Source organism: Diabrotica virgifera, chromosome 9 (assembly GCF_917563875.1).
Source record: "Diabrotica virgifera virgifera chromosome 9, PGI_DIABVI_V3a".
NCBI classification, from domain to species: domain Eukaryota; kingdom Metazoa; phylum Arthropoda; class Insecta; order Coleoptera; family Chrysomelidae; genus Diabrotica; species Diabrotica virgifera.
Window position 1 is genome coordinate 193,448,828 of NC_065451.1, and position 26,636 is coordinate 193,475,463.

The 26,636-nt window shown below is 33.9% G+C and overlaps 1 protein-coding gene across 1 annotated transcript in view; it reads left to right on the forward strand.

The window, feature by feature from the left end:
* The window catches only part of LOC126892925 (paramyosin, long form-like), a 105,812-nt gene extending 97,838 nt beyond the window's left edge, over positions 1-7,974 (forward strand). The window contains exons 10-12 of the mRNA XM_050662841.1: positions 2,236-2,430; positions 3,321-3,698; positions 7,275-7,974. Of these exons, the coding sequence (XP_050518798.1) occupies positions 2,236-2,430; positions 3,321-3,698; positions 7,275-7,472 (771 nt within the window). The 3' untranslated portion in view covers positions 7,473-7,974. The remainder of the gene's footprint in view (positions 1-2,235; positions 2,431-3,320; positions 3,699-7,274) is intronic.
* The last annotated feature ends 18,662 nt before the right edge of the window (positions 7,975-26,636 follow it).

Sequence of the window (26,636 nt, forward strand, 5' to 3'; positions counted from 1 at the left end):
AATTTAAAAATATTTTCAAATATACAGGTCGTCCGTATTGAGAGGGTGACACAAACTTATGTTTTTTTTAATGGAACACCCTGTATATTTTTACATTTTTGGATTCTCCTTGATGTTTCCTTTCTTAAAATATATGGTTTTGTAAGATTATACGAGGTAGTTTAAAAGTTAATTACGTTTTTTTGTTAATTTCGTAGCAAAATCTACACCCTGTAGAATTTTAGTGATTTAGTCTACTATTGTTAAACATTAACAGTATAGCGAAATGTTTAATTTTAGTATACAGGGTGGGTCGAAACTCGGAATGAGTATTTTCTGAGTTTTCTTAAATGGAACACCCTGTATTTAAGTATTGTAATGAAATGATATTTTATGGTACTTTTTTATTTATTAAGCATTCCCTATACCTAAGTGCTTTAATTTGTAATTTATTCGTGATTCTTTAAGCCAAACATTAATTGTAAGAAAAATTACGTGAAATTTTATTAGGTGGCTGTGAAAATATTTAATCAAAATCTAGTCTGATTCTTAATTTATTACTATTGGATGAATTATCCAGATAAATTCGTAGTTAAGTTTGTTGGTGCGCAAAATATTAATAAAAACATACCATATTCTACCTAGTCGGCTATGGCACTAAATTTCCTTAAACATTTTACATTATACTATTTTTATAGATTCAGTTGCTTTGTTACCATTACTAATATGTATTTTTCTTATGAGAAACTGATTAATAAGATTTTGGTGCTAGTGGAATATAACAAAAATGTGCTATTAGCAATAAGAATTTTTCATCAGAAATTCCCTGATAGACGACAACTAAGAAGTGAAACGTTTAAAAATATACTAGAACGGTTTCAACGGACTGATCACATAGATTATAATAAATCTGCTCGAATAAAAACTATTGTAAGTGAAGAAAACAGCAATTAATGTAATCCTTAGTGTCACTGAGGATCTGCATATTAGTACAATCGTTCTTACAATCTAAGTATCTAGTCTGTTGAAACCGTTTTAGTATACTTTCAAAAGTTTCTCTTTTTGGTTATCGTCTATCAGGGAATTGCTGATGATAAATTTTTATTGCAAGTAGCTCATTTTTGTTATATTCTCCTAGCACAAAGCCATTTTAATCCGTTCCTCATTAGAAAAATTAATATTAGTAATGGTATCAAATCAACTGGAACTATATAAATAGTATAATGTCAAATGTCTAAGCAAATTTTGTGTCATAGCCAACTAGGCAGAATTTTGTATGTTTGATTCATATTTTAAGCACCAACATCCTTAACTACGAATGTATTTGGATATCTCATCCAATATTAATAAATTAAGGATCAGGCTGGATTATTATGTTTTTTTTTTCGAAAAATTACTTTTGATTGGATATTTTCACGGCTACCTAATGAAATTTTATGTAATTTTTGTTGCAATTAATGTTTGTTTAAAGAATGACGAATAACTTACAAATTAAAGCACTTAGGTATAGGGAATACTTAAGAAATAAAAAAAGTACTATAAAATATAATTTCATTACAATACTAATACAGGGTGTTCTATTTAAGAAAGCTCAGAAAATACTCATTCCGAGTTTCGACCCACCCTGTATACTAAAATTAAACATTTCGCTATACTATTAATGATTAACAGTAGTAGACTATACTAAAAATCGTTTGAATGTAAATAGAAAATTTGATGTCAAATCACTACAATTCTACAGGGTGTAGATTTTGCTACGAAATTAACAAAAAAACGTAATTAACTTTTAAACTAGCTCGTATAATATTACAAAACTATATATTTTAAGAAAGGAAACATCGAGGAGAATCCAAAAATGTAAAAATATACAGGGTGTTCCATTTAAAAAAGCATAAGTTTGTGTCACCCTGTCAATACGGACGCCCCTGTATATTTGAAAATATTTTTAAAATGTGATACTATATGTGCCCCAACTTTTATGTAAATAACTTTGTTTCGTATCTCATACGACAAACGAGTAATTGGACTTTGTCACACTAATGCCCCACCCTGTATATTTTAGTGGCAATAACCACGCATACTTTGTAAACAGCACTAAAGATGGAATTGTTATTCCAAAATCGTTCTGTGATGTAGCCCAAAAGGGTTCTTTTTAATAAATACACCTTTTGTAAAGGAATTTTTTAGTTATATCTTATATGTCTGGATAGAACTAGTTATCAATGTTTATTATCTTAATTTATTTGTCTTCTTTAGGCTCTTCGTGGTAAGAGGCAAGCCGAGCAAATGTACGAAGAAGCTGGCACTCGCATCAACGAGCTCACCACCATCAACGTCAACCTTTCTTCAATGAAGGTCAAGATTGAACAAGAACTGTCCTCAGTTCTTGCTGACTACGATGAAATCACCAAGGAACTCCGCATTTCTGATGAACGCTACCAACGTGTACAGGTGAGTTGTTCAAGCTTTTATTTTTAGTGCTTTAGGAAAGCTGAGGAAAGTCTTTAGATCAGATAATCCCATGTGCTTGAAACGGAAGATCTTTGATCAGTGTATGCACCTGGTTCTAAGGTATGAAGCAGAAAAATTGATCCTTCTATTTCTCTATACACAACTGTATTCAAAGAGATCAAGATCCCATGTAATGAAATTATTTACGGGAGGCCTGTTCAACAGTGGACTTAAATCGGTTAATAATGATGATGGATTATTATAGTACGGCTGCATGTTTGCATATACCTAATGTAAATAATGTTAGTGTATTATTGAGCAAGCTGTCAAACCATCTTTTTAAGCTGTCAAAAATGCACATATTGCCACTGAATCAACAGAGATATCTTATTAATAAAAAAGATAGTTACGGCTTACATTAATTTATAAATGCGTGGAGTATCACTGAAGGGCAAGATTAGAAACACCGAGATAGTAGAACGAACATCAGGGATATCGTGCAAGCAATCAGAAACATGAAATGGCTCTGGGCAGGTCAGATAGCCAGATATATGGTAACTGTTCAAAACAGCAGTAAATAAAATTAGAATCGCCCTAATGATATCCAATCTCCGATAGGAGAGGCACTCAAAGAAGAAGAATGGTAACCAACGTTCTGAAAGCACATGGTACATGACGGAGAAGATGACATAAGGATATTGCCAAGCAAACAGTGGATAGATAAAGATGGAGGCAATTGGGAGAGATCTGCATTCAGAAGTGGATGGAAAATGATTGACGACGAAGAAGAACATTGATCTGTCTGTTTCCAAATATCGAATGTAGCTATTATATTCAGCTTTCTGTATTTATTTTTGTAAGATATGCTATTTACTTTCCTATCTTTTTAGGCCGAACTCAAACATACCGTCGAAATCCTGCATGAAGAACAAGAGCGCGTGGTCAAGATCGAAGCTATCAAGAAGAGTCTGGAAATAGAAGTCAAGAACCTCTCAGTCCGTTTGGAAGAAGTCGAAGCCAACGCTATCGTTGGAGGAAAACGTATCATCAGCAAACTCGAAGCTCGTATCAGGGATTGCGAAGCTGAACTCGATGAAGAAAAGAGACGTCACGCCGAAACCATCAAGATCTTGCGCAAGAAGGAACGTACTGTTAAGGAAGTCATGATCCAATGTGAAGAGGACCAAAAGAACATCGCTCTATTGCAAGAAACTTTAGACAAGGCTAATTCGAAGATTACTATTTTCAAGAGACAACTACAAGAAGTCGTAAGTATTGTATACTTGTTTTAAACCCTTGAATAACCCTTCATGATTCATACTGTAGGAATAATTTGGTACTCCAAATTATCATCATCATCATTATCCTTGTCTTTTTCTATATGCGGAGTCGGCTTCCCTAATTACATTTATAACTCTCTATCTTGGTTCATCTATCCTATTAACCTGTCTTGTCTAAGCGTTTCCCACCAGGTTTTCTTTGGTCTTCCTCTCCTATTCCTTCCGGAAACACACAGATCAGCAATTTTTCGTATTGGGCGATTAACTTCTTGACGTTGACAAACCATCTTAACCCATGCTCTCTCATTTTGGCATCAATTGATGTCACACATAGACTTCCCCTAATACATTCATTCTTAATTATTTCCTTTTTTGGACTTGCTTCCACTTCATCTATCCAACCTTAATTATAGTGCATGCATCTCCATCTATTTCCCCATTACTCTGTATACCTATCCTAGGTACTTAAAACTATTACTTTTCACAATACTACATACTATACTTTGTATGGTAAAATCCATTATATTTCCTTACAGTTCCGTACATTCAAATATCTTCTTATGATCATGACAAGATTTATCTTATCTGCAACAGCTCTGAACAGCTGCACAGATGTTTGCTCAATAATTTTCTGAGGTTCTTCAACCAGGATGTTCTTCTTCTTCCGGGATCTCGCTTTCCAAATATTTTTCCTTGCAGGATGGCTTGCAGGAAGGAAAATCTGGATTCATTTCACCTGATGTGTCTGAAGTATTGTAACTTTCGAGATTTGATGATGGTCAGTACCTCTCGGTTCGACTTCATCCTTCTGAGGACCTCCACATTTGTGACTCGGTCAGTCCATGGGATTTTAAGTATGCTCCAATATAGTCACATCTCAAATGCTTCCAATTTCTGTACATATCTTTCGCTATATGTAATGATGTTCTTAAATCAAGCATATCATTTCCAGCTTCATTTCTATTTCCAAATCCTAGTCCTCCACATACTGATTCATATCCTGTCATGAAATGGCCCACATGTACATTAAAATCACATGCTATTTACTTTCCTCTTTGATGGAATATCACTCAGTAGGTATCCTAATTGATCATATAAAGCTTTTCTTTCATTCTCACCCAGACCTGCTTGAGAGCATAACCACATACAACATTCAATAGGTATTCCAAATATATTAGCCATATTTTTTGAGTTAAATATGATTCAGTTTGTCCTATTTTGTACTATTTTGAATAATATTTATGGACCCTTGACATTTTGACATTATTTTTCCATGGCCTTGACATGATTTTCACATGCTTTTAAATCACCTCCTATTATGAATTTATCCTCTGATGAAATATTACTCAGTCATCATCATTCTCTTTGCCTTATCCCTATGCGGGGTCGGCTTCCCTAATTGCATTTCTCCACACAATTTTGTCTTGGGTCATATCAATGTTAATACCCTGTACCAACATGTCCTGCCTTATCGTCTCCCCCCAGGTCTTCTTTGGTCTTCCTCTCCTACTCCTTCCAGGAATCTTCACTTCAGCTATTCTTCGTATTGGGTGATAAATTTGTCGACGTTGAACATGACCAAACCACCTTAACCTATGCTCTCTTATTTTGGCATCAATTGGTGCCACACCTAGACTTCCCCTAATATACTCATTTCTAATTTTATCCTTCTTTGTCACTCCACTCATCCATCTAAGCATTCTCACTTCCGCCACATGTATTCGTTGTTCCTCTTTCTTTTTCACTGCTCAACATTCAGTTCCGTACATTATAGCAGGTCTTATGGCTGTTTTATAGAATTTTCCCTTCAGCTTTATTGGAATTTTTCTGTCACACAACACACCACTCGCTTCTTTCCACTTCATCCATCCAGCTATAATTCTACTGCATGCGTCTTCATATATTTCTCCATTACTCTGTAATACCGATCCTAGGTACTTAAAACTATTGCTTTTCACAATAATTTCACCATCCAAAGATACCATTTTATTTGTAGTATCTCCATCTTTAAATGAACATTCCAAATACTCTGTTTTTGTCCTACTAAGTTTTAAACCTTTTTCCTCCAGAGCTTGTCTCCACTGTTCCAGTTTTTGTTCTAAGCCTCTTTTACTATTTCCTATTAACACTACATCATCAGCATACATTAGGCACCTTGGACTGCTACCCTGTAGTTTCGCTATTATCTGGTCCAAAACTAATGAGAATAAATAAGGACTAAGCACCGAGCCTTGGTGCAATCCTACTTTCACCTGAAATTTATCAGTTTCTCTCACACCTCTCCTAACACTAGTCGTTACTCCCTCATACATATCTCTCACAATCTTTACATATTCGCCAGGGACTCCTTTCATATTGAGTGCCCACCGCAGAATCTCTCGAGGAACTCTATCATAGGCTTTCTCAAGATCAATGAGTACCATATGAGCGTTGGTCTCTTTATTCCTATATTTTTCCATCAGTTACCTTACAATGAAAATTGCATCTGTTGTTGATCTGCCCTGCATAAAGCCAAATTGATTATCGGATATTTCGGTTTCTTCACGTATCCGTCTATCAATTACTCTCTCCCATATTTTCATGGTGTGGCTAAGTAGTTTTATAGCCCTGTAGTTTGTACACTGCTGTATATCTCCCTTGTTTTTGTAGACAGGTACTAGCATACTGCTTCTCCATTTGTCTGGCATTTGTCCAACTTCCATAATTCTATTAAATAGACCTGCTAGCCAACTTATTCCTGTCTCTCCCAATGCTCTCCATACTTACCTAGGAATGTCATCTGGTCCGACTGCTTTTCCTTTCTTTATTTTTTGAAGCGCTTGAGCCCCTTCCTCGTTTGTTATGCTGGTAACCATTGCTGTTACTGTCTCCGTTAACTCCACAGGCTGTCTGTCAAATTCTTCATTTAATATTACTCAGTATGTCTCCTAATTAACCATAGAAAGTTTAACTTTCATTCTCACCTAGCCCTGCTTAAGAGCCTAACCACAGACAACATTCAGTAGGTCTTTTGATTTTGCCCTTTAATTCGTCCAATTTTGAACATAGGCTTCCCCCAGTTTCCTCCATTCGCTTCTGTTTAGTGCTTTCTGTGTGTTCATTTTATCCTTCTAATGTCATCTCCCCATCTCATCTGGAGTCGTCCTCTTGCTCTCTTTCCTGTCCTGTCTAGTCGAGTGGTATATAGTCTAGATTCAGTAGGTACTTCTAACATATTAGCAATAATTTTTGGGTTAAATATATTTCGTTTGTCCTGGTACTATTTTGAGTAATTTTTACTGACCTTTGACATATTGACTTGATTTTGAAATCATTTTGACATGATTTTCACATTTTGACATAATTTTTATATGATTTTGATATGATTTTAACATGATTTTGACAATATTTTGATCTAATTATGACATGATATTGACATTATTTTGACAAAATTATGACATGATTTCAACATGATTTTGACATGATTTTGACACGACCTTGACATGATTTTGTCATGATTTTGACATGATTTGGACATAATTATGATACGGTTTGAAAATTAATCAATATCTATTTGGTTTTTAGGAGGGTGTATCTAGCCAAAGCATAACTCGCGTACGTCGATTCCAGAGGGAATTGGAAGCCGCCGAAGACCGTGCCGAAACCGCCGAAAGCAATCTGTCCCTCATCCGCGCCAAACACCGCACTTTCGTCACCACCAGTACAGTACCTGGCTCCCAAGTCTACTTGGTACAAGAACAACGAGCATCTTCCGAAATCTAATCATCTCCTATTCTAGCTACTAATAAACTACCCCATTCGGCCGAATAACAACATCAAAGACATTTATCCATACAGCAGCGACATCTGCGAAGGAAAACTTGAGTTGGAAGACTCGTTTGCCTTCGTCAGTTTCTTGCTGTGTGTAAACTTGTCTTTGGGCTCGCGACATGGTGGAAGACATCATCATACAAGATCATTTTTTTTTGTTCTTCGTGCACATAATTAAATAATATTTACCACTCTCTTTGAAATATTATTATTATTATAACGAAACGTACATATTTCATTAAATAAATTAATAAAATGAGTAAGCGATTTATATTTGTTTGCAATCGCACGATGAGTCCATGGTATGGAAATTTGTAGGTTTCTAATAAACTGTTATGTTATGTAATTGTACTTATATCACTGATGTGTGCTTCTATTAGAGGTACAAGGGTTATTGGAATGTAATTTATAAGTTTTTGAATGTACCGTGTAAGAATAAATTGCTTATAAATAATTTTGTTTATTTATTGAGTTTAAATATTTAGAAATGTTTCGGAAATAATATATTTTTATGGCATCGACATTATTAGTCATTCAGCCAGTTGCAATAGAAATGATAGAATATAATGTAAAGAAAAACAAGCAGACGTACGAAGAAAAATTTCTAAGAAGAAGAAAGAAACTACCAACAAATAAATAATTATCTAGGAGAAAACAGAAGCACAGAATGCTGAAAATTGGCAAAAAATGTTAGAAAAAAAAAAGAATAAAGACATAATACAGAGCATAAAGCCTGAAAGCCATTGTTTCAGCAACCTAAAAGACGACTATATACCTGGAAATCTCCAGCTGATCAAGAGGGAAAGATAGTCAGAAATCAAATTGACTACATTATCATTAATAGAAGGTTTAGAAACAGTATTACATCTGCAAAAACATACCCAAGTGCAGACGCAGCAACTAACCATAATCTGCTCTGTGCTGGATTCAAACTAAAACTAAAAAGAATAAAAGCCCCCACAACGCAGAAGAAACCTAATACTCGACTCCTAAGAAATGCCGTAATATCAGATGAGTTCGGAAATAAGATAAATCGTGAGATTAAAAAACAGTTAGAAAGATCTGGACAAGAAAATATCGGTCAAAATCTAGATATCATGAATTCCGCCATGGTCACCATAGCAAACGAAGTTTTGAAACCAGAAAAAGACCCAATAAAGAAAAAGGATTGGATGACCGATAAAATACTAGACCTTATTCAACAAAGAAGAAATTGGAAAAACAAAGACGAGATTCGGTATAGAGAGATATAGAGACAAATAAGATACGAGGTTAAGCGAGCAAAAGAGGACTGGATGGAACAAAGATGTCGTGAAATGGAAGAACTACAAAGAAAACATGACGAGTTTAATATACATAAAAAGCTTAAAGAAATTACCTACACTCAGAGAAAAAGAACTCCTCACTTTATGAGAAACTCCAAAGGTAAAATAATTCTCGACTTGGATGAAAAAAAGGAAGAATGGACTAACTATATAAAAGAGCTCTTCCTGGATACGAGGCCACCACTTAACACCACAAAGTATACGAATACTGGTCCTAGTATTTTAAAAGCGGAAGTAGAGAAAGCCATCAAACAGAGCAAAAATGGGAAATCTCCAGGCCCTGACCAAATACCATCAGACTGGCTCAAACTTCTGGATGACGACAATGTCTCACAACTAACAAACATTTATAACCATATATACGAGACTGGCATGATGCCACAGATATGGTTAGAGTCTACATTTATTTCACTCCCAAAAAAGCCTAATACATCATCATGTAAAGACTTTAGACTAATTAGTCCCATGAGCCACTCTCTCAAGCTACTTCTTAAGATAATTCTTAATAGAATCAAGCAGAAATGTGAAGAGACAATGGGAAACAAACAATTCGGTTTCAGAGAAGGATTGGGAACAAGGGAAGCTTTGTTCTCAATGTTAACATTACTTCAACGATCATGGGAAGTACAGAAACCAATTTACGTCTGCTTTATAGATTTTGAGAAGGCGTTTGATAGAGTTCAACATAATAGGTTGTTTGAATATCTAGAAATGATTGGAATAGACGATAAAGATCTGAGACTTTTACAACATCTATATTGGAATTAAGAAGCTTCTATTCTGGTAGACGGCAAAGAAACAGACAAAATTTGCATTCAAAGAGGTGTTAGACAGGGTTGTGTGTTATCCCCAACTTTGTTTAACGTATACTCAGAAATAATTTTTAATGAAGCCTTGGAAGGACAATGTGGAAGTTCGAATCGGGGGAGAAACTATTAACAACATCAGATATGCAGACGACACCGCGATCATGGCTGAAAATATCGAAGATCTTCAATTCCTTATAGATCGAGTCACTAGAGAATGCTCCAATAACGGACTTAACATAAATGCAACAAAGACAAAGTTACTTGTGGTTAGTAAACAAGACGTCGGCCCTATGCAACTAATTGTCAATGATGAATCAATAACAAAAGTTAACCATTTTAAATACCTAGGATGTTGGCTAAACGAGACACTAAATCCGGATGAAGAAATTAAAACTCGTATAGAAATTGCAAAAGGAGCATTTATGAAACTTAGATCTATTCTGAGCAACTCTCAGCTGAACTTACAACTAAGAATCAAGTTCCTAAAATGTTATGTGTATCCTGTATTACTATATGGATGTGAAACCTGGATCATGAAGGTTAACATGATGAACAAATTAGAAGCCTTTGAGATGTGGTCGTATCGTAGAATGCTCAGAATATCTTGGGTTCAACACATTTCAAACAGAGAAGTCTTAAACAGAGTAGGTCAAGGCGAAGGTGACTTAATGAAGATGATAAAAAAGAGAAAACTTGAATATCTGGGGCATATAATGAGAGGTAGCAGATACAGGATGCTGCAGTTAATACTCAATGGAAAGATCGACGGAAAAAGAGGAATTGGTCGAAAGAAATATTCATGGCTCCGAAACCTTCGTCAATGGACTGGCTTATCAGCAGATCAATTGTTACATGCCGCACAAGATCGAGAACGATATCGGCAAATTGTTATGGAAGCTACCCACGCCTAAAAATTTGGGCACGGTACTTAAAGAAGAAGAAGATAAAGCCTGAAGACTAAGAAGAGTATTTCAAAGAACATGTTTTAATATAGAACATAGTCGAATTTCAAGAAGAGGAAAACCAAAACCAAAATATAATTATTGCAATAGTAGGCTTACCAATAAGATTTTTTTTGTTTTTTTTTTGTTTTATGGCATAGACTTGGGTGTCAATTAGCCAGTCACAACTTTTTTGTTTTCTATTCATACATAAAGAAGGCAATGAGGTCCTTATAGTTCCATAGCCAATAAGATTAACAACAACAAAATTAAAAGTGTATGTAAACAGCTGAAGAGAAACAAAGCACCTGGAACAGGGGATATACCCGTAGAATTGTTTAAGTACGAAAAGAACAAATTATACAAAAATCTTCGACAACTATTTCAAGAATGCATAAACCCAATCGAAATCCACGTGGAATTTAAAACATCATATCTCAGTCATCATTCTCTTTGCCTTATCCCTATGCGGGGTCGGCTTCCCTAATTGCATTTCTCCACACAATTCTGTCTTGGGTCATATCAATGTTAATCCCCTTTACCAACATGTCCTGCCTTATCGCCTCCCCCCAGGTCTTCTTTGGTCTTCCTCTTCTACTCCTTCCAGGAATCTGCACTTCAGCTATTCTTCGTATTGGGTGATTAACGTCTCGACGTTGAACATGACCGAACCATCTTAACCTATGCTCTCTCATTTTGGCATCAATTGGTGCCACACCTAGACTTCCCCTAATATACTCATTTCTAATTTTATCCTTCTTTGTCACTCCACTCATCCATCTAAGCATTCTCATTTCCGCCACATGCATTCGTTGTTCCTCTTTCTTTTTCACTGCCCAACATTCAGTTCCGTACATCATAGCCGGTCTTATGGCTGTTTTATAGAATTTTCCCTTCAGCAAAACATCATATCTCAGTAATATACATAAAAAGGTTGATAAAAACAATTGTGAAAATTACCGAGGAATAGCAGTAACCGGATCTATGAGTAGAATATAAGCAAAGGTTTTGAAGAATCGAATCGAGAAGGAAGATTTAGATTCTAAGGCAAAAGAACAAGCAGGATTTCTTGACTGACTTGTGCATTGGTCATATTTAGACGACATAACCAAGATTAGATTTAGACATCATCCAAAAAATGAAACAAAAAAGAACACGTTGCCCAGATGAAATTCCCAACGAGCTAACTAAAAACGGAGGGAAAAAGTTATTAACAGGCATCTATAACCTAATAGGTAGAATATGGAAAGCAGAAGAAATGCCCGAGGATTGGAAAGAAGGCAGAATTATACCAATATTTAAGAAATAAGTAACAAACTGTAACAACTATCACTACATATGCGATCCACATAGTTACACAAACAATCGAAAAATGCTACGAACACAACTTAGAACTCCACATCCTCTTTGTAGACTTCAGACAAGCCTTTGACAGTATTGGAAGAAATAAATTATTTATTGAAATCAAAAATCAAGATATACCAGCAAAATTAATCAGATTAACAAAAATGACCATGGATGGATCTCGAGCTAAAGTAACAACAGAAGAAGGTAGCACAAAATCAATTGCAATAGAACCAGGAGTGCGACAAGGCGATTCCCTGCCAACCACATTATTAAATATAGCAGTAGAAGGAACAGACAAGGCCAGAGGAACTATAACCCACTCCTCAACACAAATAGTTGCATATGTAGATGATTTAGTTCTTATGGGAAGAGACAAGGAAAGATTAAAAGAAGCAGTAACAATCCTGGCAAAAGAAGCACGGAAAAGAGGTCTAGAAATTAACGAAGGAAAAACAAAATATCTACTCTGCTCTAGACGAGACGATAACAGGACGAGAGAAATCAAAATAGAAAACTACACTTTTGAAAGAGTCCAACAATTTAAATATTTGGGAGTAATAGTGAATGGCCAAAACAAGAAAAGTGAAGAAGTAACGGAACGAATACTAGCAGGCAACAAAACATACTGGAGATATCATCGGCTTATGAAGGACAAAAACTTATCCAGAAATACAAAACTGAAAATATACAGAGTTGCAATCAGACCAGTAGTTACGTACGCAGAACTGAGACAATGTGCCTCACGGAAAAAGATGAAGAAAAATTGAGAATATTCGAAAGGAAAATCTTCAGACGGATTCTGGGCCCGATAAGAGTGGACAACGGAGAAATGAGAAGAAGAATGAACTATGAACTAAGAGGGCTATGAACTATGAACTATAACATATCTAATGAAGGGCGAAGATATAGTTAGATTTATTAAAGCACAGAGGCTGAGATGGCTGGGACACATAGAGAGAAGGAAAAACGACCTACTGATTAAGTAGATCACAATGGAACATCAATGGAACAGCCGGACGTAGGAGGTAGCGATTAGAATTTAGACAGTAGTAGTACTTAGTAGAAAAAAGGAAAATGAACACATAGGTATGAATAAAAAAGATGACCACACGAAAATAATTTTTAGAAACCTAAACAAATAGGTAAAGTTAAAGATAACCAGAAATAAAAAAAATCATCTGAACAAAAATGAGAATATAAACACTTTCTTCTTCTTCATGCCGTATAATATTTTGGTATTGTATTATAGTGTGACTACATTTGGGAAAATTTGTTTTCTATTATTTTGTCGGATACATGACAAATTACAATTATAAGAAAAATATAAATATTTACAATAAATTATCTATATAAAAAAAGTCTATTTATTAAAACCAATACTAATGACGGCTGGATTGTGTTTTTGCATATAATTATTTAATATAATTAATCAAAAACAATATTGACTATTTTTAGATGAGTCTATCAAATCAATTAAACCCATGTATAGCCCAATTAAAATTGGCTTAGTGCAAAAAACTTCATAAGAAATGATTTAATGAGCTAGTTAGTCTGTTATAAAATGCAATAAATAATATTACTTTTATAACTTAAGTTTGTTTATTTTGACTGTCAACGAAAGTTGATGGGCAACCACAGGTTAATAGAATAATGTTTATATTTTAAGGTGAAACAGTAGCGATCAACAGGTAGCGAAAACGCGTTCCAAGATTGCGGCTGAATTTTGAATATTTTTTCGAGATATTTGGCACACGGCACACGTATTCGTAATATAATAAAGAATGGCGGTACAGAGCCCAATTTGAAAAATATATTAATATGTGGAAATTACTCTGTAATTAAATACAATATTAAAAAAACGAGCCTGTACCGCCATTAAGGAGAACAAAAAAATACACTTTCTTCAAATACAGGGTGTCCCGGAAAATAGTGCGTTCCTTAAAGGTGTGGGTAGAATGCACCATTTAAAAGAAAACTTTCTTATAAATTTTTTTTCTAAAGTCATCTGTTGCCCCAAAAAATTAAAATAATGTATTTTACTAAAATTTACATTTGGCAACAAGGCAGTTTTATTTATTTTGACACAGCTTAGATAAAAATATACAAATTGTAAACACAAACAGTCATATCATAATCACCTGTAACCCCAGAATAGGTACATCCTATTGTTGTGATATTGTCATGATTTCGATAGCGAGTATCATGATATTATGTTAATTACGTTTAGTGCAAGATTTACAGCAAGGCTATTTACCTCCAAGTAAAATAAGATCTTCAGAGATCCCGAATTTCTGTGTAAAGTGTTATGTGCAGATAAAGTTTATTTTTACGAATGGTGTGTTTAACTTTCGTGGTTGACAAAAGTATGAATTTGTGGGCTGGGAATATTTTTTATAATCATCTAATTGAACCATTCGAACTTCCCAGAAGATTGAATGGAGAAATGCAGGTACTCAAATGTTTGCAACATGTTCTATCGATACTTCTTGAAGACGTAGCCTTATTGTAATAAAAAAATTTTATGTAAGTTAAAACACTATACAAACCTTATTTATTAGATATTTAATAAACACAAATATTATGCTGTTTTTCTATTACTGTTATCAGTATTTTATCAATGTATATTATGCCTATGATCGATGATTCATGATAGTTGAGTTACAGTAAAATTATTTTAGCACAGAAGGAACGCAGCGCTGCCGGCTGTATTTGCTTTTTTGTGGACATTAATCAAATGCATTAAAATTAATAAATTATTTTTTTGAAAACGGTTGACTTAACAAAACAAATTTATTAGACTTTTTTGCTCTAAATGGTGCACTTAGCCCATACCTTGAAGGAACGCACTATTTTCCGGGACACCCTGTATACTTTTTTATCCGATGCCTAGATTTTATCTCATTTTGGAACTACTACACAAAATCTAGGCATCGGATAAAAAAGTTTATTTGAAGAAAGTGTATTTTTTGTTCTTCTTAATGGCGGTACAGGCTCGTTTTTTTAATATTGTATTTAATTACAGAGTAATTTCCACATATTAATATATTTTTCAAATTGGGCTCTGTACCGCCATTATTTATTATATTACGAATACGTGTACCAAATATCAAACGCGTTTTTGCTACCTGTTGATCGCTACTGCCCAAGAAGCAATTGGACGTAATATTACGACGTCTTAACGTTGGATTAAATGCCCCAACGTTAATACGCGACGTTGCGACGACGGTCAGAAAACCGCTATTTGCACCTAAGTGGGGAATAGAAATACGGGTTGCCTCGACGTCCCCCTCTCGACTTCTCAGCTCGAGATATTTTATCGTCAAATTACGTTAGTTTTTAGGACTTTGGTCTTGTAAAGTAATAAGTAGTATAAAATTCTCTACCACAGAAGTACGGCCGACGCACTTCATTTTTACCAAATAGGTTAATAATCTTGGAGGATATTAAATCATCAGAAACTAAGATGCATGACGGCCTGTTGATACTTATTTAAGTAGGTTCCTACTCTATTCAGAATATAACCTAAGTGACTTGTATAATTATTTTATTAATCATCTGCCTCATTGCATAATGCGGTCGAAAATTTACAAACGCAAGGAAGTATACTGTTAAAATAGGTATAAAAATTGCTAAAAACTGAAAGCGCCTCAGAAATTTACAGTTTAAATCGAACAAAACGGTAAAAATAGAAATAACCAACGTAATTAAAAAAACATATTATTATATCTAGACTCACACAAAATTATCCTTGATTTATATATAAACAAAATTCGTTAATTAAAATTAAATATCATTAAAATCTAGCAAAAAAATTGCCAAACATTATATTTCAAAAAATGGCTGAACCATGGCGGTCTTTCATTAATGGCGGATTTGACTCGCGACCTAAATTGCACTACATTTTAATTGATTTGGACAAGGACACCCCCTGCCGACCTTTAGTATAACCTATTTTTACATTGCACACCTCGAATTTACCTATTGGTATACCTAATACGAAATACGTCCTAAAGTAAGCGCAAACAACCTGGTCTTGACGACAGACTCCCGACGACCGGTCGTCGTCGTGAACACGCCTTAATCTGGTGGACGATTTAAAAATAGCCTCTGGATGGATAAGATTTGGTTTATCATAGTCCGTAAGTTCTCCCAAGCGTTTAGTAACTTGTATCAAGGGTCGATTATTACCAATTCTTAATAAGTTTTTAATGACATCTAACTCATTTTCAAATCTGTATGTAGATATTTCAGGCAGACAGCCGAATCTTTTCACATCATCAACTACATGACACAAGTTATGTACATTACTGCTAATCGAGTCCTCACCATAAAGTGAAACAAAAAGTTCAATATAGTCATTTAGTATATGTCATAGATGAGGGGGTGGGGGTATCTGTTTTGCCATTTCCAAGAGATGTTCCTGTCTGCAGTAGAAATTGGCTGATAAAATACTTAGTTATTGCACAAAATAACATCATAAAATGATTATATGTCTTCGTATGTAGATGTTTGTATGTGAATGTAAATTACAGGTATCTTATAAAAAAAACTTTGACGTCAGGTTAACGTATACAACTTTACTTAAGTACTACGTTGTTATTACCTACGTTGTATTGTCGTTCTCACCTTCCCGCAAGTACACGCAGCAATCTACCATATACCTACTGAGAAAACACCCGACGTCTCCTGAACGTTGGGTTCGATACTAATAAATACTCTGTAATCCCCGACGTTGAGCAGTCGTTAAATGTCTTCCAGTAAATTACATTGTAGTATAGAGGTTATACCCGACGCGCGACGTCAGCTTAACGTTAAACCTTAACCTAATAATTAACGTTGGTATTCTCAACGTTGGATTGTCGTTGTCGTCTTCCCGAAAAATACGTCTACCATACTCGATAAAACACCAACGTCCTCTGAACGTTGGCATCTATCCTAAAAAATACGTTGTAATTCTCGACGTTGAGTAGTCGTTGATGTATGCCACTTAATTGCACTTATACTACAGATCGGTTAAGACCGACGTCAGCTTAACGTCAAACCTTATCCTAATAATTGACGTCGTTATTCCCGATGTCGGTTGGTCATCAGATTATATTACTTATTAGCAGCAACGTTCGTCCATAGGAAAAACAGACGTTGTCCTTGGTTAAGGCTTATTGTGAACCAATTTTGTCGTTAAATTTAACGTCCCATTAGGACAAAATTGGTTGCAGGTCGTAAAATTGCTACTTGGTTGTTTCCTCTTAAGATAAAAATATGATACTCTAAAAATTGTTAATCTAAAGAAAGCTTCTGACAGCCTATGTTGTGTGGGTTATGCACATATGTAGTGTTGAACTATGTTTTGAGTTTCTTTAATCAGGATGTTTTTCTTCTTCCTGAACCTCGCTTTCCCAATATTTTTCCTTGCAGGATGACTTGTACGAGGGCATATTTGGATTCATTTCGCATAATATTTGCAAACGTGAACGTATTATAACTTTCGACATTTGATGGTAGCAAAAGAAAACAGGGCCAAAGAAGGTGTAGCATTATTAATACATCAAAAATATCAAAATCACATCAAAGAGTGTCAATATACGAGTATATCGGAAATAATTGTCACAGCAAAAATTAGAATGGAAAAGGAAGACCTGAACATCATCGGAGTATACGGCCCAGAAAATAACAAGCCTCAAACAACAAGGGAAATCTTTTATGACGAATTACAACAAGTAGTAGATCAAGTTAGGGATAGATGATAATACTGGGGGATTTTAACGCTCGAATAGGTAACCAAGTAATACCCGGAATTAAGCAAAAACACCAAACGAAAATGGAGAACTGATGATAAACTTCCGCACGAATAACGAACTTAGAATAAGCAACATATTTTTTGACCACAAAGACCAACACAAATATACATTCAATACCACCCGTGGACATAGATCTATGATAGATTATGTTGTAACCAACAGAAATATACATCCATCAAAAATAATCGGCGTAAGATGCCTCAACTCAGCAGATGTAGGTAGCGACCATAGCTTAGTATTATGTAAAATAGGAATCATTATTAATTATGAAATATTTCACACCCAAGAGGGCAGCAACAACACAAACGAAAATCAAAGTCGAAGGACTACATACGGAATCCACGGAATACTTATACAGAAAAAGAATATCAGAGAAGATAACATCGATGAAAGCTGGCAAAAACTCAAAGATAACATAATCAACGCTGCAACAGAATCACTTGGAGAGAGAACAGTAACGAATACTCACATATTAAAGAAGAAAACCCCGTGGTTTAGAGAAAAAGTTAACATAAAATGTGAAGAAAAGAAAAATCCTTTTTACAATACAGAACGAAACAAACACAACAGGCATACAACCACTACAAACGAATCAGAAACGAAACGAATACCTTAGTGAGGCAAATAAAAAGGAAACACTGGCAGAGTTTCTCAAAACAGATGGAACACGACCTACGGAACACAAAAAGAAGTATGGAGAATGATCAGAGGGCAAAGAAAGGAGATGAACGAATTAATAAAAGCGAAACACATTCAGAAGGAAACATGGACAGACTACTTTCGATCTCTATTTGCTAAAGGCGACGATAATGAACCACCAACACCTGAAGTTACAACAAACGAAGAAATATACATCGAAGAGGGAGAGGTAAAGGAAGCATTAAGAAAATAAAAAAATAAAAAATCTCCAGGAGAGGACAGAATATCAAACGAACTCCTAAAGTACGGAGGACAAGATCTAACTAAACAACTATTAAAACTAATACAAAAAATAATAGAACAAAACAGAATACCACGAAACAGAATGCCTACCAAGTTGGCAGGCAACTGGCAACTCTGCCAGTTACCTGCCACCTCTTATAACATAATGACCTAGTTACCTTTTGACCCACTTACCACGTGTGGGAGTCATGTGTTGCCCTAGGGCCGTATCTTTAGGAATTTTATCCATCCTTTGGATTTTGATGTGTTCATTTATATAAGACTTTTGTCTCTTTTTTGAAAGGCTTTCTATTTTTTGGTTGGCTCACCATGTTCTTGTAACGCTGATGAAGCTCTTGTTACAGAGCGAAAACTTTTGTTTATATGTTTGTAGCCCTTTAGGGCTTTTTAAACTAATATACTTTTTACCAAGAGGATCATTTTTTATCAAATTTCACTTAAAAATTAAAAAGGTTACGGTTAAAAAATCAATATATTTAAAAAAAAAAAAAAAAAGAAATCCAATTGGAAGCATAATAATGTAAGTTAGCTTTGCTTTTAGTCATTGGCCTTATTAATTCTTGTTTATTTATGTACTATTAATAGATTCTAGAAGTTTGACTGGCTTAGAATGATTAGTTTTTAAAAAACTGGAGTTAAAAGCGAATAACGACTTTTTGTAGTTTGGTAAAAAATGCCATTCTCTTCAGAATATAAAGATTAGCATCAGATATACGAAAAAATGTTTTTATATGAAATTGTAGGTTATTTAATTCCCAAGAACTTGGTTTGAAAAAATTTTTTCTAGGCAAAAATTTAGTGAATGGTAAATGAGTATACATATATCGAAAAACATTGATTTTTTCTGTATAAAACTAACACTTTCGATAGCGAATAAATCTAAAAGTATTAATTTTATCAAAAAAATGTATAGAACATTTTTTGCTTAGAATAAATGTTTTTATCAACTTTTGCAGTCAAAATATAATACAAAATTTCCATCCATAAGATGGGGTGACAACCGCCCCCATGGTAAAAGCGCCTTTCGGTATCATATAGATATTGATCCTTGAACTATCCACTACTTATTCTCAAATTTTCAAGCAAATCGACCCATTCTGTAAAAATTGCGAGGTGAAATGCTTCGGTTTCTGGACTATATGGTTTAAATTTCATGTCAGCTTATATATTTTTGTTTCAACAATTTTTTCTTTAATTTTGGATCCTCCCGACCTTTGGAGGGAGGGGGAGGATTGCTCCTATTTAACTTACCGTAGATCCTCCACTGCCAGACATTCGTATACCTACATCGCAATTGATGTATCTTTATTTTTTTCTTTACCTTGTTCATTTTTCTATTCCATTTATCTAAAGCTGATATTAAATACTAACTTATATTCCACTAGGTTCGCTTTCAAGATGCAGTAGAAATAAACAAACCAAGACACGTTAAATGCCACTAGGAGCACAACCGAATCATAATTTACAATGTATAAACTTTGGAAATCATGATTTGGGATTTACAATGTATATACATTGTAAATTATGATTCGGTTGTGCTCCTAGTGGCATTTAACGTGTCTTGGTTTGTTTATTTCTACTGCATCTTGAAAGCGAACCTAGTGTAACTAAAATGTCTTAGGCCTGGATCCCGCGTACCAAAAAAGTTGATTAATAGCAAGCTGAACATTCATTAATAGCTTAACGGTGTCTAGTCGGACAAATTTTGATGTACGGGAACACTGGAACAGGGGATGTTTTATTTGTGGAACAGTTTAAAAATTTGAAACGTCAGATTACGAAAACGTCCCATGTGTTTTGTCGGTTTCGTAATCTGACGTTCCAAATTTTTAACCTATTCCACAATTAAAACTTCCACTGTTCCAGTGTTTCCATACATCAAAGTTTGTCCGACTAGACACTGTTAAGCTATTAACAAATTTTCAGCTTGCTATTAATCAATTTTTTTTGGTACGCGGGATTCAGGTCTATCTACTCTTGGTTTTACTATATTAACAATATTTTTCTTAAACATAAACAGTTTATTTACAAATGTGCCATTAGATAAAACTTTAAACATAATCAAAACGAAATTAGAGAATGATGATACATTGACAACTAGGACAAGACTAAATGTATCAGCTATAATGGAGTTATTGACATTATGTACTAATAATACCTATTTTCAACTAAATAATGAATTTTATAAACAAAATTTTGGTCTAGCAATGGGCTCCTCTTTATCTCCGTTATTGGCTAATATATTTATGGAGGATTTCGAAACTAATATAATTTCTAAACAAAATTTAAAACCCACTGTATGGTGGAGATATGTAGATGATGTGTTTTCAATATGGCCTCATAGATCAGAATTGTTGGATACATTCCTGAATATTATAAACGATCAAGAAGAGACAATAAAATTTACAATGGAAAAGGAATATAATAACAGCCTGCCTTTCCTCGATGTTTTAGTCTCAAAGAAGGATACTGGATATGAGACTCAAGTGTATAGAAAACCAACACATACCAACAGATCAAATCAACAATTACAAATCAAATCACAATATCAACGATAAAAAGGGAATCATAAAATTCTTATATGATAGAGCCAAAATTACTTGTTCTAACGAAAATTCATTTTTAGAAGAAAAACAATTCTTAACATCTGTTTTATTAAAAAATGATTATCCTTTATCGTTTATAAATAAGGAATTGTCAAGATTGGATCGAATGGAACAGAACAACATAGAACGGGATCCTACAACATTCATAAGAAATAATACGAGGAAAATATCAATACCATACATAAAAGGACTATCCGAGAAACTTAAAACAATAGGAAATAAATTCAACATTTCAACAACATTCAACACAACCAACACATTGAGATCTATTCTATCTAAAACTAAACCTAACAATGAACAAGAAAGGACAAAGAATTGTATTTATAAAATACCTTGTGAATGCGAACAGTTTTATATAGGTGAAACATCAAGACCATTAAACGTTAGAATAAGTGAACATCAATCTTATATTAAAAATAGAGAATTTGATAGATCTCAAATATGTCAACACGCATGGGATAATGAACATAGAGTTCAGTGGAGAGATTCAAGTATAGTCCTGAAAGAAACAGATAGTAAAAAGAAAAAAATCAAAGAAGCGGCTCTAATTATGCTAAACGAAACCAATTGTGTCGCAAATTCCTCGGTGGAATGCAGTAGGATGTGGATACCCATACTGAAAGAGGAAGTCAATAGAAAGAAAATACCACAATTAGTAAGTCAATAGTCGAGTTAGTACCTACATATTTTATATTTTAGTATTACTTATATATCCATGTATTATTGATATTATTTATAATTTAAACAAAATTATAGTAAAGTCAGAATTTGGTATTAATTTTGAGAGTAAATTAAATGTAAGACCAAATACTTACGATGTCGGGATAGTATCACGAGGTTTTTCCTGGTTTTCCCTCGTGATTTACTATGAGATCTCTAACGCGAGAATTTTAATGTCACCGTTGCATGTGGTTGTCTTTTTAAAGACAGATCACATGCTATGATTTTTTTGTGACGGATATTCTTGAGTTGGGGTTGATTTCATGTAATCGAATGAACTATCTTTCAGTAAAGTCGTCCCAGGAACGCAACTCATAAATATTGGCAATATCATTTTAAAGTCTTCTACTTTAAAATGTAACATATGTATCTGAATTGCCGATATAAATGAGTCAAATTAAATAAATTATTAGAAGAATTTTTTTACTAAGCAACAACATTTTTGTCTATGTTAGTAGTATTTTGTATTTTGACAACGGCACCCGATTTGGGCGTCGAAACGTTAATAAAAATCATTTTTTAATAATATTGTGGCTTATTTCCCATTATAAATAGTTAAAATATTTTTCTTTTTCAAACAAACAATCGGATTCGTAATGTACGGTGGTACTTAAAAATTTAAGAGATTTAATACTTAAACTGACGTCATATCCGCTCGATTTAGCAAAAAATATAATACATTTCAATCAAAATTAGTTAACACTTCTCAATTAAATAAATGTAAAAAATGAGATAAGAATAGTTCATTTACTTTTTGCTACTAATTAGGTACAGGAACTTCCTTACTCACTAATGTTTTTTAAATCACTCGCGGTATCATAATGTATATAGGTATGTTATGTTTAGAAAATATTCTGCCTATACTTTGCATATTAAAGTAAGAATTATCCACTAGGTATACAATAGTACTTTTCAACGCTTCTCATTTGTTTCGAAATTCTGTCACATGTCGTATATTAATATTACAAACGGATTATATGACATAATATGACAGAAGCTCGAAACAAAAAATGAGAAGCATTGAAAAGCCCTATGCGCGCGTAATGTAAGAAAATATAAAGATATCTCTGACATCCAGTTTGATATCCCGTCATTTTGCGACTCATTCAACTTGGACTCCATTTCTGTATCTGTAGAGGAGGGAGGGCGAGTCAATTCCCTCATCACTTAGGCCACAATTGACCCATTGTCCATACTGCCATTTCCAGGAAGGTGGACAAATCACCAAGGGCCATCTCCCCTTTGTCGGCATACTTTTGTATTGACGACAACTCCGGACATTCACATAGGACATGCTCGGCAGTTTCGTCATATCATTCACACTTCCTGAATAGACATGTGGTCTACTAGCATGGGGGTGTTTGCCTAGTTGACAATAGCCAGATAAAAAACTAACTGTCAAGCGTAGATTTTTCCTGGTCATTCTCAAGTACTCTTCTGATGCTGAATTCCCAAGGTTCCTTAGTGTTACCTTGGCAAGTCTACATCCTGGCCCTTCTTCCCATCTTTTTACCGTTTGCGTGTGGGGGTGATATTTATCAATTTCCGCGATTGTTGCAGTTGACCCGCCAAAGAGATCACCAGGTCCTAAGAGTCTTAGACCTGGAGTCTTAAGGCCTGCTGCCTTCCTAGCCAGCTGGTCAGCAATGCTGTTGCCTTTATTTCCATTGTGTCCTTTAACCCACCTCAGGATGATGTTACCATCCGAAGCTTTAGATAGTGACTCGTGACACTCCATTACTAGCCGTAATATGACACGTGGTCTATTCAAGGTTAGTAGCGCTTGTCTGCTCTATGTGCCGATTATTATAGTTTTACCCTCTTTACCTTTCTGGGTTATCTCTTTTGCGGCTATGGAGATGCCATCCAGTTCAGTCTGGCATTTTTGCCCATACCCCATTTTATACTAAGGTTCAATGATCTGGACTATATCCCGCATCCTCAGCCTTCTTCTATTGGATATGGATTATAACTAAAAAATAAAAATTTGGTTTTGTTTATTTTAATATCTATTTCCTCTATCTCATTACATTAAGTAGTTCCCCGTTGATTCTTATTCCATATGGCTGTCTCGCAAGTGCCTTTTTAAATACCTGGTCCGAATAAACATTGAACAATGTTGGCGACAAGATGTTTCCTTGTCTAACTCCTCGTTGTATGGAGATTTCGTCAGTGTAGTTATCTCCAATTCTTACGATAGAAGTTTGATTCCAGTATAAATTTTTAATGACATGAATATCTTTGTCGTCTATTCCTATATTTTTTAGCATCTCCATTAATTTTACATGCTGTAATTTATCAAATGCCTTTTCGAAGTCGTCGAAGCATGTAAATGCATATTATCTTTGATCACGCCATTTTTGTAATAGGAGTGTATTTACCAGTGTCATAAATAAAAAAACTTTCTTACTCATTTGCGTACCTGAACAGAAAATAAACTTTGATCCACTTGTTTTTTTTGGGTTTGGGTACTTAATACCCACTTGATAAATTACAACAATCCCAATGGTTTTTATTTTCACTTAAAAAATACGATAATTAATATGTTTTGGTAATATATAAACTTTGTAACTGACAGTGTGATGTTACAAACCTTTTAATGTTTTTTTAATTATTAGTTGGTCGAATTTTTTATGGTTAATATAAATTTTTTGATTTTATTCATTTATGTAAGTAACAAATTAAATTTTTAAAATAGAGTATAATTATTATCCTAAGTAAAAATCTATTGTATGTTGTTCTGTATATTGTTTTTTTTTCTCTAATTACTGATACGCCCATTAAAAATATTAAAATAAAACTAAATTTATTACATTACCCACTCGTGGCTTCTGTGTGAAAATAGGTAAACGTTTAAGGGGGGGTATGGATTGAAATCAACATATCAAGCATATTTTTGTGAATTTTTTTCGAAGCAATGGTAGAATTATTTTATTTTTAAATTAAATAAACATATTAACACCAATTCAAAGAATACTTAGAAAAAAATTAAATCCAAAATATTGAAAAGTAAGCCATTGGTGATAAATTTTGACAGGCAGCTCACAAAAAAATGGATTTTGCGGTGGACATCAGAACTCGTTACTAGATCATACGAAACAAAAAATTCAAAAAGATTTAATTAGCGTCACGAGTTTCACGAGGTCACAACGTCGAGTTTTTTATTTTTAATGATTTTTGAATTTTTGGTATCACTCAGAAATCAAAAAAAATTTAATTTTTGGTAAAAATTTTGTGAAAATCAACAGATTTATTATTGTTGAACAAAAAATAGTGAAATGTTCATTCTAAAGGTTTGTAATAAAATTTTTAAAAAATATTTTTTTTCGATCTAGTTTTCTTGCTCTTTTATTTATTTTTCTCGTAAACTAATCACTGTAAGAATCATGTGTTATACATTTTTGAAATCAGTATAAAGAGGAGAATTTAAATATAAAATAAAAGGTGGAAGTAATTTAAAAAATATTAAAGAATGATACGGGGGCCCAGAGGGTGGCTTTCCCGGCAAGATTAAATATGGCATAATATCTTCCGCTTCAAATATTATTTAACATGTTTTTGCGCTTTTTCTAAAAATCAGCGCTTCAAAAGTTATTTAAGGTGGATAGTTTTATTCAAAATTTCACTGATGTTTTTAAAACCTGCAAATCTTGTTATTAGCCGTAATTTAAAAACAATATTATTATTAACCATATTATTAGGCAATTATGGCAGATTTATTATGAGTTCATTAGTCAGTTTGGTAGTAACCAAGTTATTAATAATAACTAATTGTTTAATAATAATTAAGATTTGTGATTAAGTGATTTGTTAAAAGTGTTGCAATACATTATTTATCACAACAATAAAATTTTATTATAGCAAGAAAATGTTTTTTTTTCATTTAATTCTTGTATTCGTGCGATAAAAAACAGTTTTGATTTTTTACAACAAAAAAATAAGATGATCGACAACTGTACCCGGATTTTTATAGATCATAACCCGGATCATAACCTTTTAGTGAATTTGTCCTTCCAGAGGGACGCACTCCTATGTTTGATTGACTTGAAGAAGGCATTTGACAGAGTAGATCTTAAATATGTCATACATCTCTTTTATGATAAGATCCCGCTAGATAATATAAAAACAATTGAAAACATCTATCAAAACAATAAAATGGAAGTCAGAATACATGGACAACTTACGAAACCTAACTACAGGCAATGGAATATGAAAAAGGGAATCCCAATCCCTAAACTATTCAAATCTAATCATGGACGAAGTGATAAAGAAAGTCAATAAAGGAAGGGGATACAGAATGGGAAAAAATGAAATTAAAATTCTCTACATGTTATGCAGACGATGCATGAAGACAGCCGTAAAATAATAGTTCACAGATTTAAAACTTAAAAAAGCTAGAGCAATAATGATCAGCAAAAAACCAATAAGAATTAAACTGGAAGTCGATGGTGTTAACATTGAACAAGTAATGGAAATAAAGTACCTAGGCACTACAGTTTCCACCTATTACTCTGGGCTAATACAAGAAAAAGTTATTTACCAGCAATTTTATTGCTGGAATCGAATCTTCTGATTGTATATATTAATAATATAGGTATGCAAAATCCGCAGATAGTGTGCTACTTTTT